The 15,279-nt window shown below is 42.7% G+C and overlaps 1 protein-coding gene across 3 annotated transcripts in view; it reads right to left on the reverse strand.

Moving 5' to 3' along the window:
* Window positions 1-15,279, reverse strand: part of TMEM266 (transmembrane protein 266) — an 86,475-nt gene that overhangs the window by 6,215 nt on the left and 64,981 nt on the right. For all 3 annotated transcript variants that reach the window (XM_057424165.1, XM_057424166.1, XM_057424164.1), the window contains 2 exons: window positions 13,397-13,583; window positions 3,038-3,088 (listed from right to left, as the gene is read on the reverse strand). In XM_057424165.1, the coding sequence (XP_057280148.1) occupies window positions 3,038-3,088; window positions 13,397-13,583 (238 nt within the window). The remainder of the gene's footprint in view (window positions 1-3,037; window positions 3,089-13,396; window positions 13,584-15,279) is intronic.

Here is a 15,279-nt window from a genome sequence, read left to right on the forward strand (position 1 = left end):
TTCAAACCTCCCGTACCAACAGTACCTTTCCACTCAGGCTCCACTCGGAAGGAGTATTCCAGGGCGGCCAGCGGTGACTGGTTATCCCAGTTCTCACTTCCTGCCTTAGCCAGGGAGCAGGAGGTGCAGCTATGGTCAAGGGCTGAGTCACCGCCAACTCCTCACATAGAGGCTTGATAGGAATTCCTGAGAGCTTGACATGGCGCAAGGGATGGGGGGTGCATCACCACAGGTACACAAATCACATGGGTTTTCTAATACATAAGCTACACACATGTATACAGAGGCTCTCACATACCCACCCACCCATATACAGCTTTACATATATTTTATACATATATAAAATAGCCATATAGCTACATAGATCTTTTATCTAAGTTCATATCTGGCTCCATACACACACACATTCATGGCTTTATACACACACATATAAGGGGCTGTATAGGGATATACTTACATACAAAATACCATATACCTACACTCATACAGTTTACATATAAACTAGACACGTAATACAGATTATACATAATAACACTGCTCCATAAGAGATTAAAAAGGTACAGGAACAGTCTCTCTCACAGCCCTTTTAAAATATAAACTTACTAATTTTAAAATAAGATATATATACACACACTCCCACACCCCATCATTTTTCCTTTCTGTGGGGGAATATTTACACAGGGAATTAATATATAAAAAATACATTATACCTATATTTATAAAATACATTATACCTATATATATAAAATACATTATACCTATACACGATACACACATGTATGTATCTGTATTGTATGAAATACATAGAATCATGGAATGGTGTGGGCTGGAAAGGACCTTAAGATCATCCAGTTCCAACCCCCCTGCCATAGGCAGGGACACCTCACACTAAACCATGCCACCCAAGGCTCTGTCCAACCTGGCCTTGAACACTGCCACAGATGGAGCATTCACAACTTCCTTGGGCAACCCATTCCAGTGCCTCAGCACCCTTACAGTAAAGAATATTGTACATATTAAAAATACATGTATATACAGTCACTTAAACACTTTTTATATGTATTAAATATCTGTAGATAAACAGTTCCTCTCATGCATGTATTTATATCTTCACATACAAATGTGTTTTTATAACCCCATGGATCTATATGGAGACAGACATAATACCTCTACATGTATACACACACTTTATACATACTATAGAAGTATGCAGTGACACACAGACCTTTTAATATTTATTGTATTTAACAACGTATCTATGCATATGCGGTTATACATACATACACAGTCCCCCCTTATCTTTAGACTTATGTATACAGACATTTATGTATATATATCAATGTATATAAATCATATCTAAATGCATATTCATATTTATAATACTTATAAAATATGTATATACACAGTTGTGCACAAACACCTTTATAGATCTTTACATATATAGAAACATATGTAGACATATATACCTCAATGTATAACCACATATATCTACAAATATATGTGGACATCTATATGGAGATATATATGACATAACTATATATATACACACATACATTCAGATTTTATAATACATAATACATATATACATACACACACAGACACTTGTCACGTCTCATTTTTATACATACATGAAAAAACAGATGTCTCTAATAAGCATATATATATATATCTCCACCTGTATATCAATGTGATATATCTACCAGGATATAGATATATGATACATTATACACATATATATTAACTACCATACACTTATACACACTTTCATTTATTCTTATGTTACGTATACATCTCTAGATATGCATATATCTGTGTGTGCATGAATACATGGGGTTATAAATATATAATACATTCTACATATACATACATTTTTACATGAGACCAGCCCTCCTCCTCCCCCACAACCCCACCCTTTACATATATCTTTATATATTTTAGTGTATTTAATATTTATATTTAGATAAATATCTATGTATATACAGACATAGCCTCTCACACACACCTTTATATGTATATAGAGTCACTCACATACCTGTTTTGTGTGTATAAATCTTCTCAGATTTATGGGGATGCATGTGTTTGGAGATACATTGTACAAGTATATGTACAAAAGTATGTATTTTTACTTACATCTTTTTATATATAGATACTTGTATCTGGGTTTCTGTGTATATACGTAGGATAGGAAAATATAATACATTATAGATTTATATGCATACACATATACCTACATTTTATTCTATTTAATATGTATGTCTATACACAGACACATCTTTATATAGATATATGTATCTTTTTATATATGATTATATTTCAGTGTGCGTACACATACTACATATAGGGCTGTATGTATGGGCTGTATGCATATAATACATTATATGCATACATGTACACACATATACGTATTTGACATATGTGTGTGTGCATACGCAGACATACTTTTTATGTATCCCTGTGTATATGTGCAGATACACATCAATAATACATTATACCTACACACACTTCTCTCTCTCTCTAGTAAGTGTTCTATAGGTAGGGAGGTTCTCCCCACTTTGCTGCCTGTACAGCCCTGCCGAGAGCCCCTGTGCCAGCAGGACCACAGGGGCTGAACTGGAGCTCGGGTCAGGGCCCATGCCCGCTGCTGAGGCTCTTCCCACTCAGGCCAACCAGCACAGCACCGGGCTAAGGCACCGCTCCACTTCTCTGCCTTTGTTTTGTCCCTGCCATTCATTCTCGGGTCCATCTGTACCTCTCTGCAGCCTGGACAGCCTACCTCGGGGGAACTAACCTCTCCCAGAGCTCCAAGCTACCATGAACGCCTTCAGCAGGAGCAAACTTTGGGGCCTTCAGCCACTAGAGAATTACTATTCAGGTACAATCTTCCATGGAGCAAACCAACAGATGTCATGGTGGGTTTCATTTTGAGGATGGATCCTTGATGGATCAATCTGCATCACTGTTCAGCCTTACCTGGTTTACAGCACACAGGGCAGCGTAAAAACACAGGTCACATTTACAAGAATCAAGCAAAACTTACCACTGCTTGGTTCATTGTAGTAGCGACTGATGTAATTATTCATGTCATCCTCTGAAAGAACAAAAAGGCAGCTGTTAGAAGACCATTTAGTTGATTAAACGGTTGAAATTCCACCCTGCCCAGAGCATTACCTTTTGTGTATTTTTAGGCCAGAAGACCAGGTGGGATTTGGCAACACACAACACTAATACACTACTGTTGGTTTAAAATATACTATCCAGGTTTTCACAAGTCAAGGGTGTAGTTCTGCACTTGCAGTACGTATGTTGAGCTACATCTGAACTTCAGTACTGGTACGATAAAAACAACGACATGAGCACAGAAGGGAAAGCAGCAGCTCTTCTGCTCATGCAGAGTTCCGACAATGCAGAAGACAACCTGTTATTTTACAGAAAAGCAGAATATTTCACAATTGCTGAAGAAGAAAACAAACTCCTCACGTTGCAGTTCTGAGCAGGACACAGATATTGCTGCTAAGAAAACAGCACTGGCAACTCAGGAAGAATTTCAAGCTCAAGAGCAATCTGACCTCCCCAATTTGCAGCGTATCGTGTGCTCTAAATGTATTCTCTCCTTTTAAGTGCTCTTTTTGATACCGTGTTTCAGAAAACCATGCTTATCCCTTTGAGCCAGATTTCCTTCGTCCCCCTGGGCCTCTGTGGCTGCAGTCCTGCCTCTTCACAGCACATTGTGGTTTGCAGGTGAAGGAAACAGATGTTTTCTGGGCAACACTTTCCCCACACAACAAGACCCAAACCACCAAGCACTCTGTACCTGAAATAGCTGCACTCATAAGAAGGCAATCTAACCTGACACTGAAAGGCAACATGGTTGTTTTCCTGGTTTCACTGGATCTTAAAAGCTTTTTCGGCCCTTGTTGATCTTTAAATGCCTGCAGTCAGAGGTGTGCTTTGTGCTAATGTCTGAATTTAAAAAAGAGGCCTCGGAGCAGCTCAAGGCAATGCCACTGAATTAGTAGTACATTGCAAGGCTTTTCAGCTATCTGCTACTAAAATACACTTCATTTCAAGCATTCATAATTTATACTCTCAATGCCACCAAACCTGCCAGCCTGTATGGATACAGGTTCTTGTTCAGGCATGGAACCTTCAGCAACCACCAGACAATACCTGTCTGTATTGTTAGGAGCACACTTCCAGTCTAATTCTAAGCAGAGCCACACAAAAACAGAACCACAGTTGGGCCAGGATAAAGGCAGCTTCTGCACACGGGGCCACCCCTCAAAGCACATGGCCACGCTCCGGGCAGGAATGGGGGCCTTGGTGTTCTCGCTTCCTTTGCCTCCCGTAGAGCCTGCCCCAAATGCCATGATGCTATGCACTGAACTCAGAATACAACTTGGAACAGTTATTCATCTGCCTGTTGTGTCTTACAGCAAGGCTCAAACCAAGTCTTTTCAGGACTGCACACATGACTGCCTGGCCACCCCTGCTGGCTCACAGAACACCAGGGCACTGTTTACAAACCAGTCAGGTACTTTCAAACCGATTTAGCAGCGACATGGAGACTGCAAAGCCCAGTGCCAACACCTTGCACAGGAAATCCTGTAAGGCACCCACCCATGTGAATCCCTTGGAGTGGAGAGGAAAATCACCCGTTGTCCTGGCTGTACCTGGGACCATCTGCAGACAGGACTTGGGAAAGCTGCCAATGCTAAGGGGTGTTTTATGTTATTATGGGATGGCCTTACTAATGTCCTTGTTTTACATTGCCTATCAATTTATCTCTAAATATACACACATGTGCATGTAAAATATAATTTACGTATATACTTTTTTCACTTGGAATAGTTCCCTATGAATAAAAGACAATGGAAAGTAATGGAACAACAACAGCAGAATAAATATTTCAACAACAGATTAAGCTTCTGAAACATTACATTAAAGCAAACTGACAATTAACAAACTCATCTTAGTCACATGGGAGCCTCAGCTGCTTTGGGGAGAAAAGGCCATAAACAATTCCAGTTATCTCTCATTATATTCTACATTGCTGAAAGCAAGGAGTGCAAAAAAATGCCACAAATACACTGAATGAACTGAAAGCAACTATTTGTGCCTATAAAACATACAAACAAATAAGCTCCAAATACAAATACACACTCCAGCATTGCACACTACCACACAACTGTTTTTGCCTATAAAACACACACAAATAAGCTCCAAATACAAATACACACTCCAGCACTGCACATTACCACACAACACTGCTTCAGTACTTTTTGGTGATCTACAGTGAGATGAAGTCCCTGCTGCTCAGTATGTGCAGTCAAAAGGGATCAGGAGCACAACTACTGGGGCAGACAGGAAGCAGGGGAGACCAGCTTTTACAGGAGGGTCAGACTAATGTTATTTAAGTTCTACATAGTGTTTTCTGCTGTCAGCGTATTTCAGTTTGGGCTCCAGAAGGGGAGTTGTCCCAAGAAACACTTCACTCTTCACAGTTGCCCTGGTTGGTTTGTATCTTCTTATTTTTCTTATTTCTGCCACACTGGAATTTTCAGGATCCAGAAGCCTCAGTTTTCCTCGTTTTTTGGAAATAAACCCATCTTTCCAAATACACAGCAATGTTACCTGAACTTCCTTTTCCAGAAAAGGAACTTTCCATTTAGGAGTTCTTAAGCCATAATGATGCCCAAATGGTATTTATTGAGGAACTGGCAGTAAGTAGAAAGAAAAAGTTTTTTGTTTGTATTTCCCCTGGAAATGGCAACCTTAGGAAAATGTGCATGGATGGTGACTGGGACCTCCTTGCTAGGTGCACCAAGGAAGAATCAGAATTAGTAATTTAGGTTGGAAAATACTTTCAAGATCATCGAGTCCAAATGTAAACCTAATGCTGCCATGTCCACCACCAGACTGTCCCCAAGCACTACATCTACATGTCACGAATTAAAAGCCTTTACCCCCCAGGAGTGTGGTGATGAAGATCCAGTAGTTGTGAGTCGAGAAGGTAGAATGGGAAGAGTGATGCTCTTCCCAGCTCTTCCCTACACAAAAACGCATCCTAACCTAGTGGTGAGCAAAGATGGCTCTACAATCTTCCCTGGAAAGAGAGCGATGGGAAGCAGTCAGGCACAGGCTGTTCTCTGTGGTACAGGAGCATTATTTGCTCCAGTAGTGTGGGGGGGGGGTGCGAGTGACTGCCAAAACAACATGACATACTGAGACATCTGGAACTGCATCAGGACCAGTGGAAGGCACCAATTATGTAACTGTAAGAGGTGAGCAGTAGAGTAACGTAGGACCACGAAAGGACAGGAGAGCTGACTCCATCCAGCATGACCAGGGCTTTCCATCAGACAGAGGGAACGTCTGGTTGGGAAGGCTGCTCAGACTCCTACCTATCTCACCCAAAACCAAAAGAGCTTTTCCTGACACTGTAACTCTGTGAGGCTGTAAGTGCAGTGAAGGCAAACCAAGTCCCATCTCTCAGCCTGCTACCAAACCTCTGTCACTGTGCAGTTCTGGGTCAGGATCTGTCTGACAGCTACTGGATTCTTTCTGATGAAGGTTTTCCAATTATCTGCCCGCTCTCCCCCTGAAAGACTCAGAACACACGTTAAAATGGCTCAGGGAGTAATAAACTGTTTAGAGCACAGTCCCATATAATCTGAACTGACCCAAGAGAGAATTTTGTAATCTCTCTCCTGGCCCTATAAAAAACTAATAAATTTGGTGAAGCACACAAATGACATTCCACCCAAGGCAGATCTCTCTTTTAGTTCTATAATCCCTCAACAGTGACCTTTAATTATTTCATCAATGATTTCAGTGAATGAGTCTGCAACACTCCTCCCCCCACATACAACAAATACCATTTGCACATCTTCTAGGTTAGAGGCCTTAAAAACGGGATTTCTTTTAAAATATTTCATTATTATTTTTACTTCATTTTTTTACTGCCATTGATTTTACTGCCTTCTGTCTCTCAAGGCTGAATTTTCTGAACTGGAGCGTTATTTTTTCTGCCTCCCACTGAGGATGTGATTCCTCAGGACAGAGCAATGTCTTACTCCCATTTTCCTCCAGAAAGCAATCCAAAGAAGCACGTCTTTCATCTCCATCACTGCTAGCGGACACTGGCATCTTCTCCTTAAAGTACCACTAACACTTAGAAACATTTGGAAAAGAAAAGTAGCATGAAACACACTTTGCAATAAACACTAAGATACACTCTCAGCAGGGAGGCTTTTCAAGGCACAAGTTACAAGATCAAGCTATTGTCCTCTAAACACTCCTAGAAATAAGAACAGCGATGGCAGCTACGCTGCTCTCACACCAGCCAGTGACACTGCCACAGCCTGACTTTGCCTAGTGTGACAGTGCAGTGCAGTAAGAAAAGATGACAGAATGTACTTGAAGCATCTATAAGTGTTTGTAAAGCGGCAATCCACAGGGGCAAACTGCCCACTGAATTTTCCCCTGCAATCCCTGGTATTCCAGATCTCTCTGACCTCACCCACCTGAACTTCATGAAACTGTCAGCCAGATCTAAGCTCCTTCTCAGCAGTCCAAGCATAGCTCACTGTGCTGTACCATCTGATTAACCATCCTGGTCTTATGCAAGACGGCCTGAGCAAAGTTTTTATCCAGTTGCTTTGCTGGCCCTAGAAGGCCTCTCTCCCTTTTCCTCTAGCCACATGGAAAGTTTGTGCCAACAGGAAACACAAACAGCCAGCTGGCACTTTCCAAGGGACTTGCCTTGCTTTCCACACGAAGGCAGAGTGACACATCAGTGCAAGCTGCAGTGCTCACACAACTGTTCAATCCACATGGGCATCCAGTCCCTGCACAGGTTGGATGGATGCTTGAGCAAGGGGGTAAACCACCTCGAGAGGAACCAAAGTTACCTTGCATCAAACAAAGAGCAACAGATACAGCCTGGTTGTAAGTAAGAAATCAACCTAAGATGGAAGTCATTGTGCAGAAGGCAATCCTGCTATATGCAACAGGCTCCATGATCAGCAGATGCTGGTGGGACAGAAAAACAAAACTCTTAACTGACAACAAACAGGGTGGCTTTGGCCCTTGCTTCAGCAGATCATGCTGCAAGAGCACTGTGTGCTGAGTTGAGCGTGGCTGAGATGCAAGACATCTTTGTGCCAGCATGGCTGGTGGCTTTGGGGAGAGGATGGCCTGGGGGAACTCTCAGTGCTCCTTCCAACCCTGTTCTCTACGAATATGGATCAGCAGATCAACAGCTGAATTGGTTTGTTACAGTCAGCCTGAAGCAAACACAGAGGAATTTGGGTCTGTTCCTGTGAAATAGACACATTTGCTGAGCCTAGAAAATCAAAATTTGAGAAAGAATATGGCTACCAACAAAACAACAATTTGTTGGGTAAACATCAGGGAAAGAGAAGAACAATTTAAGTGAAAGGATTCGAAGACCAATTGTTACAAATCGGCATTAAATAAATGTAGACTGGGAATTAGGAAAAGATTTCTAAAAGTTTAGAAAAGGGAGAGGCTGGAGCAGTGTTGGGATGGAGGCTGGAGCAGTGTTGGGATGGAGGCTGGGGGCAGAAAACCTCCCTGCTGTCACACGGAGCACGATCTGCTTATGAAAGGGGTTATTGTGAAAGAAGCTGCATACTTGGGACAGCGGAACACGTCCCAGATCTGTGTTCCTTTACCTGTCAGCCACGTCTTCACACCTCTTTACATTAATGGTGGGAGACAACTTCTCCCTCACACACGTGACTGTACGCTCACCACTTCTGGAACTCAAAAGTTTCTACCCCACCCATTTGGTGAATATGAAATTCAAGAGCCCAGCTTCACTAACTGCACACACATTGATGGAAGTGTTGCTTAACATTTAATTCCTTTGATTTCTGCCTGAATGATCAGTGCAGAACCACAAAGCCTGCAAGAGGCACCCACCTAGAAAAAGCCAAATCCTCACTCTTCCACAGATCCATGGAGTTTAACCAGAAAGTGGAGTGCACTTAAGACATAACCATTTCCAGGAGTAGGCTTCAAAGTAGATACACTTCAACATTTGAAAATAACCATAAACTACTTTTATCTATTGTTGTGCAGTAACAGGGCTCGCCGAGCATTAACAGATGATCACCAAAGAAACTGTCTGAGATTTTAGAAGTGTTCAACCAGCTCAGACTGCCCTGCAGGCAACAACTGACAAAAACCCTCCAGCGCTGTGCTCTGTCTTCCCAGACAGCTTATGAATAATCATAAGAGAAGCCTCTGAAACTCCAAAACTTTTCATGATCCCCTCCTGATATCATCCTTCCATTCCAAAATGGTGGGTACCACTGGGGAGAGCAAGCTTTACTTTTCTCCAAGCACGATCATAAATTGCAGCAGTCCTCCAAAGCAACAGACTTACTGCTAACTCCATAAAAATGGAAATTTGACTCAGGATAGCTAAAATAAGCTTTCTGCAATCCGATGTAACGGAGCTAGAATCCGGCTCTTGCTCAAAGGAGTAGAAGGGTGGTTATATTAATCTTAAACTATGGCAGCACTGTAGAGTTTCAAAACCTGGAATGATATATGCAGGAAAATGAGGGATTTCCACTAGAGACTCTAATTCATATATTATGGGAGAGATTAAAGAATAATAAATTTTGGGAGGAAGTATTAATGGCAATATGGGGCACTGTGAACCTGGCATTCCCTGAAGCCTGAGACTTTGTATACCAAACACTAAAAATGATTTGTACAGGAGCAAAAAACATTAGCTGTTACTCTGACCATGACCAGTTACAGGCTGCATGAGGCAGGAAGACAGCAAGAGAAAAAAAACCTCCTTTATAATTTAGAGATCAACAGATAGGGTAATATTTCCCATTATGTCAAATGGTAACTGTCTCTGGGAAGAAGAAAGGAGATGACAGCACTTAGGATACTTCCCTTTCTCTTAGGGAAAGGCTGACCACAATGGTCCTGAAAACCATTAGGGATGCAGCTGTGCATTCGCATATAACAGCTTTTACCCTAAGCTCTTTACAAACTGAGGCAGAGAAGCTAAGTGAAGTGCTCACAGCGCAGCAGATGTCACAGCTCTACCCTGGGTTTATAGCTCCTAGAGTCATGCCCTTCTCTTGAGTCCATCAGCTTTCTGCTGTTGATAATGGTACCCTTTGACTTGCACGCTGAAAGCCCGTGTTTCAGCCTTCATATTTGACTACTCCGGAGATCAATTTTTTGGCAAGACAAAGAAAACCTCCGTTCAAAACTTCCCCACTTCTTAGCCAAATTAATTAGAAAATACCATGTATCCATTACGTTTTCCAGAGTTACGACCACGATGTTAGGAGGTCTCTTGGTGAACTGATCTGGGCAGATAGAAGCGTGTGAGGCAGCAATCAGCTCATTATTCAGAGAATTAGCACAGGGCTGCCCAGGCCTCCAGCAGCTTACCACTGAGCGGCCTGGAGAAGGGGTCCTTCAAGAAAAGGCATGAAATACTAGCTGGGCAGTTATGGGACACTTTCAGAGCCTGGTGACCATCTGATTAGAGCTCTTGCCTTTCCCAGTCTTGTGCCAGCAATTAAGGCACTTCAGATACAAAGAGATCTGCAGAAAGAAAAGCTGGGTGAAAACATGTACTGAAAGCTACCAAATTAGCCAGCACACACAGCTCTCCTGGTGCAGGCCACAGCGTGTGCCTCTCGGCACAAATCCCCTGAGACATTGTGTGTACCATGTGATGTTGTGGTTACCTGACTAACTTTAGTGAATGCTGTAGTAAATGCTTGCACAAAATCCAGTGTAAATACTAGACTACAAGCTACAGCTGCCCCTGAGGAGCTTTAACTTATACACTATCCCATAAAACTCCCAGGTAGGGAAATGAGTAAAGTCTCAATGCTTTCTTATTCCATAGTCCCTTGGAGGTAAAGTATTCTGCACTGAATGTTTCCATTGTTCAATACAGAAGGGGGAAATAAGATTAGCTTGAGATGGAATATCCCATTTTCTGATGCAGTATGTACTCTAGCCAAGTCAAGCTTGCTGGTTTGGCAGAATTCAGGGCTCTCTGAAGCCAGTGATTTTTTGAAGGCTAACAAAGTTAAGTTTGGCACAAACACATGCTTTCCATGCCATACCTTACCCTCAGGTGTTATATGTGAGGCTAATGTTCTGCCACCGCGTAAGAGAACAGCACATCAGAGCCTGTTCTGCCTAACAGCTGAACTGTGGCTTTGAACTGTAGCTTTTCTTTTAACAGTATTACCAACTTGGTCCCTTATTTCTCCTCCAGCTAGTCAGTGTAATAGGCAACTGCAGATGTTTTTCAAGCTCACAAATGCCATGTGGCACACAGAAAGATTAACTGCAGTCACCATTCAGGAATCTTTAAGGAGGAAAAACACAGCTTAGAGAAAATGGATGCAAAGCAATTCCTAATGTGGTCTGACACAGAAGATAACCTGCAAAACATAACCCTTGACCCAAAAGTCAGGAGTTAAAACACTGGTAGCTTCCAGTTCCAGGCAGAGCAAGTGACATGGAAAGCCCTGAAGACAGCACAGTCAGTGTCACCACAGCATGTGAGAAGTGAGAAGCGGGAGGATAAAGAAATGACCTACAGGAAATGGTTCGATCACCTGTGCTCTGCAGAGACATGTCTCAGGAGTATTCTACACATACCAGATATAGCCCCTCCACACTGCAAACGGAGGCATCCTCACCTAAGACACGCTCTTCTTTTTTCTGACATACCACATTCAGGTTTTGCTCATGTTTTGTTGGTCAGATCAGCCACCAGTGTAGATGAAGAAAATGCTGTCAGCATGCCAAAGTGATAATGGTGAAAGGTGCTGCAGCAACAGCCAGCACATTGCTGGGAGAGCTGGAGAAGAATGACCCAGTTGAGGTGGACAGGAGAAAAAAAAGGCAGGGCTGGCTCATGGCACTCCTTCCCCAGGGGAAACTGCCTTCGCCTGAACGTAGGAACCAATCCTGAAGATTGTGCATCTACTTCATTGCATGTGCTGGCCAGAATTTTACAGGGAAATCCAACTAATGATCAGTTCAGTTGTGTTAACCTGGATGTTGGAATGAGTATCTTAGATAGAAGAACTTTCAGATGAATCTAAACTTTCAGCAAACCTCCTTATAATGTGTACAACACTCCGCAGTTCCAAATGTAACCCTCAAGGAATACATGCATAAATTATAACGTATCCACTGGGGAGACCTCTGAAATACTACAGAAAAGGGGGAAACGCATTTTAGGAGGAAGTCTGCTCTACTGTCTGCTTTTAAATACAATTTCAAATCAGGAATAATTAATGGCTGAAGTGTGGTTAGCACTTAGATATTATAAAAAGGGAAAACCAAAATCAATTCTATACACTTCCGTTACTGTGTAGAGAATGGAAAGAATTAACATTTGAAAATATCTGGTCAGCTTTTTCTCTTAAACCTTTTGATTAAAGTATTTCTGTGCCTTGAATTCTAAGGAATTTGACCCAAATAAAGATACCATGCAAACCTCTAATTCAGATAGATTCACATACTGCTCATCTCCCAAGACAATCAAGCAAAGATGTCCAAGGAAGAACTACTAAGGTAGAAAGCATTGTCTCCCCTGGAACATTACATCAGATGTTACTAAGATCAAGACACACATTCTGCACTCCATCATTAGGGTTGGGGGATCACAGGAAAAAAGAGCTATGCTTTTTCCAAAATCACTTCTGGTCTAGCACTTTTGTGATAAAACTGGATCCAAATAAATAACTGTTGCTACTCTCCTGAACCACACATCTGCTCAACATACAGCTACAGACGATGGACTGCTCTTCACCATCTACACAGCACATCACTCCTTTTCTGGCACCAGAGCTGCCCTGCCCAAGCACAGCTGGGCTGGGCTGGCCAGAACCGGCAAGTTTTAGCAACCTGGTGAGAGCACAGCCCCTAGGCAAAGAAAAGCTGCACAGCTCACATACGGGTTCACTCTAAGGCACAGAAATGCAAGTGGCCACAGACCAAAACTGGTTTTCAATATTCTTCTCATTTTCCCTGCTTCTACCTCTGAGTGATTATCCTTTTGCCAATTCTGATTTAGCTGCTGCTTCTTTAGTGTTTAAAGGATATAATCATGAAGACACTGGGAAGGTACATCAGAGTCATTTTCTTCCCAAGTCATTTTATTGGCTCTGTCCAGAATCTGTTCCCAAGTACAACAGCCCCTGCCACTTCAAAGCAGACACAGCCTCTTTGCAAAGATGGGAAAATACAGTCTCCAGGGAAAGTAATGAATCCACTGGTAGAGTGAAGGCATTTGAGTGCCATCAGTAGCTCTATGCAAGGGATCAGCTGTGTCAGTGGGTAGCAGCACACAGGCAGCACTCACCTCGTGGAGGTCGCAACTCAGTGATGTTCTCAGTGGCTTCATCATCTGAATCTTCAGTTGGTACCACCTTGTACCTTTTGCTGCTCTGCTTGTTCAGCACATGTGGGACCTGCAATGCAGCCTCTCTCTCTGCAGCCAGATCCAAATCCTGCTGAGCAAGGTGGGCCCTCAGCTGCCTGATTTCAAACTATAGGAAAAAACAACACCACATACTTATGTCATGTAAGCAGAGTCAGAAGTCTCTATTCTACAATTGGGAGCTATTACTCATTTTGTCTCTAAACCACAGACTGGTGAAAGCAAATTAAATGTGCCTGAGCTGGGACGCGAGTCCAAGCTGCTGATGTTCTCTTAAAGCCCAAGTGAGCTGGACTGCTGTTCACATAATCCAAAAATAATGACTGCCTCATCCTGGTTTTCTATGTGGTACATGTCTGCATCCTGAAGATATGATTTGGGACAATTTAAAAACTGCCAGATCAAATTAAATCTTCATATAAGACCACTCTCAACAGGCGTCTAGGGATTTAGGTTCATGACAAACATCCCTAACCTGCTAGACTTTGTAATGAGGAGGGAGGTTCTTTAAACAGTACTCAGAATGGTCCTCCACCACTACCTGGGCAAGGGGGAGGGACACCACAGTCCTCCTCCAGCTTGAAATCTTCTGTACTCAGTGTGCAGAAAACCCTGGGGAAGGTTGCCACCTTTCCGGCTGCTCTCCTCAGACATATGAGCCACGGCAGCTAATGACTTTCTGCAATCAGGAGGTGATCTGCCTCATGACTGGTGTTATAAAGCAGAAATCTGACAAAAAGACACAAGCTACCAGGTACAACCCAGTTGATGGACACAGCGCGTGTCCCTAGTGTTTGACAGCCACGGGTGTTCCACAACACAAGAAGGAAAATAATTTTTCTAGAGAAACTGCAGAGACCCTTTATACCCGTATAAAAGCACTACAAGATCCCTTCCCCTCACAGCTGTGGGGCTGTGTGGCAGAGACTCTCTTTTTTAAACTCTTTTTAGGATCAGTAGTACAGCAGTGTCCAACTCATGTCTAATTATAGAGAGCCTGAGAGGGGAAAGCAAATGAGGCAAGTAATAGGCTTAGGTGTTTAAAATTTAGCATTGCTGGGCCTCCCACAGTCCAAGGCCTGAAAAGCCATCAGAAAGCATGATGCTACAGCCAGCCACACTGCACCCATCACTCTGCATTTACAACAGAGATAAGAATTAGCACCTCGATGCTTGAGAACTGGTGTGTAACAGCATGTAGGCTAAATGAATCTGGTTCTGGCTCTTGCCTCTCAGATTCTGACTCAAAGCTACTCTACTGTCAGATTTTGGAATCCATCAGCAGGCCTAGTTTGTTCCACTGCGGTCCACATCAGACATGGTGTGAAGCTCAGGCATGCTGCAGAGCACCGGCAGTTCCTCCAAGCTGTGCAAGCAACTGGAAGGGAAACAAGACAGTTTCTGCAGATTTGAGAAAGAAAAAAAGAGGAAAGAAAAAGGGATTCCAGTTTGTCACATCTGGAGACTGTCTGCTTTCCAGAGCTTAAGGGAAGGAACCAATAACTGTAAGACCCACTTCAAGACTCAAATCTAGGGAGCAAAAGGACAGTTTAAGCTTTCCAGATCACATTCAAACCACCTAATACAGGGATCTAACAAAGCACACAGCATTTTCTCCGTCTTGAAATCAAGAGACATTGGTTTGGCAGCTACAGACAGCTGGCTGCATGAAACATTCATTGCTCTTAACCAAGGCTCTTCTGACAGTGGCAGTCAGAGGAATCAGTATCAGCAAACAACAAAATACAGCCCTGCTCCTTCAATGACACCTCCATGGCAGATCCCAGGTGGTGGGTTTTGTGTCA

Source organism: Pezoporus wallicus, unplaced genomic scaffold, assembly GCF_028554395.1.
Source record: "Pezoporus wallicus isolate ANWC-B61680 ecotype Strahan unplaced genomic scaffold, APGP_CSIRO_Pwel_v1 contig_9449, whole genome shotgun sequence".
In the NCBI taxonomy this organism is placed as follows: Eukaryota; Metazoa; Chordata; class Aves; order Psittaciformes; family Psittacidae; genus Pezoporus; species Pezoporus wallicus.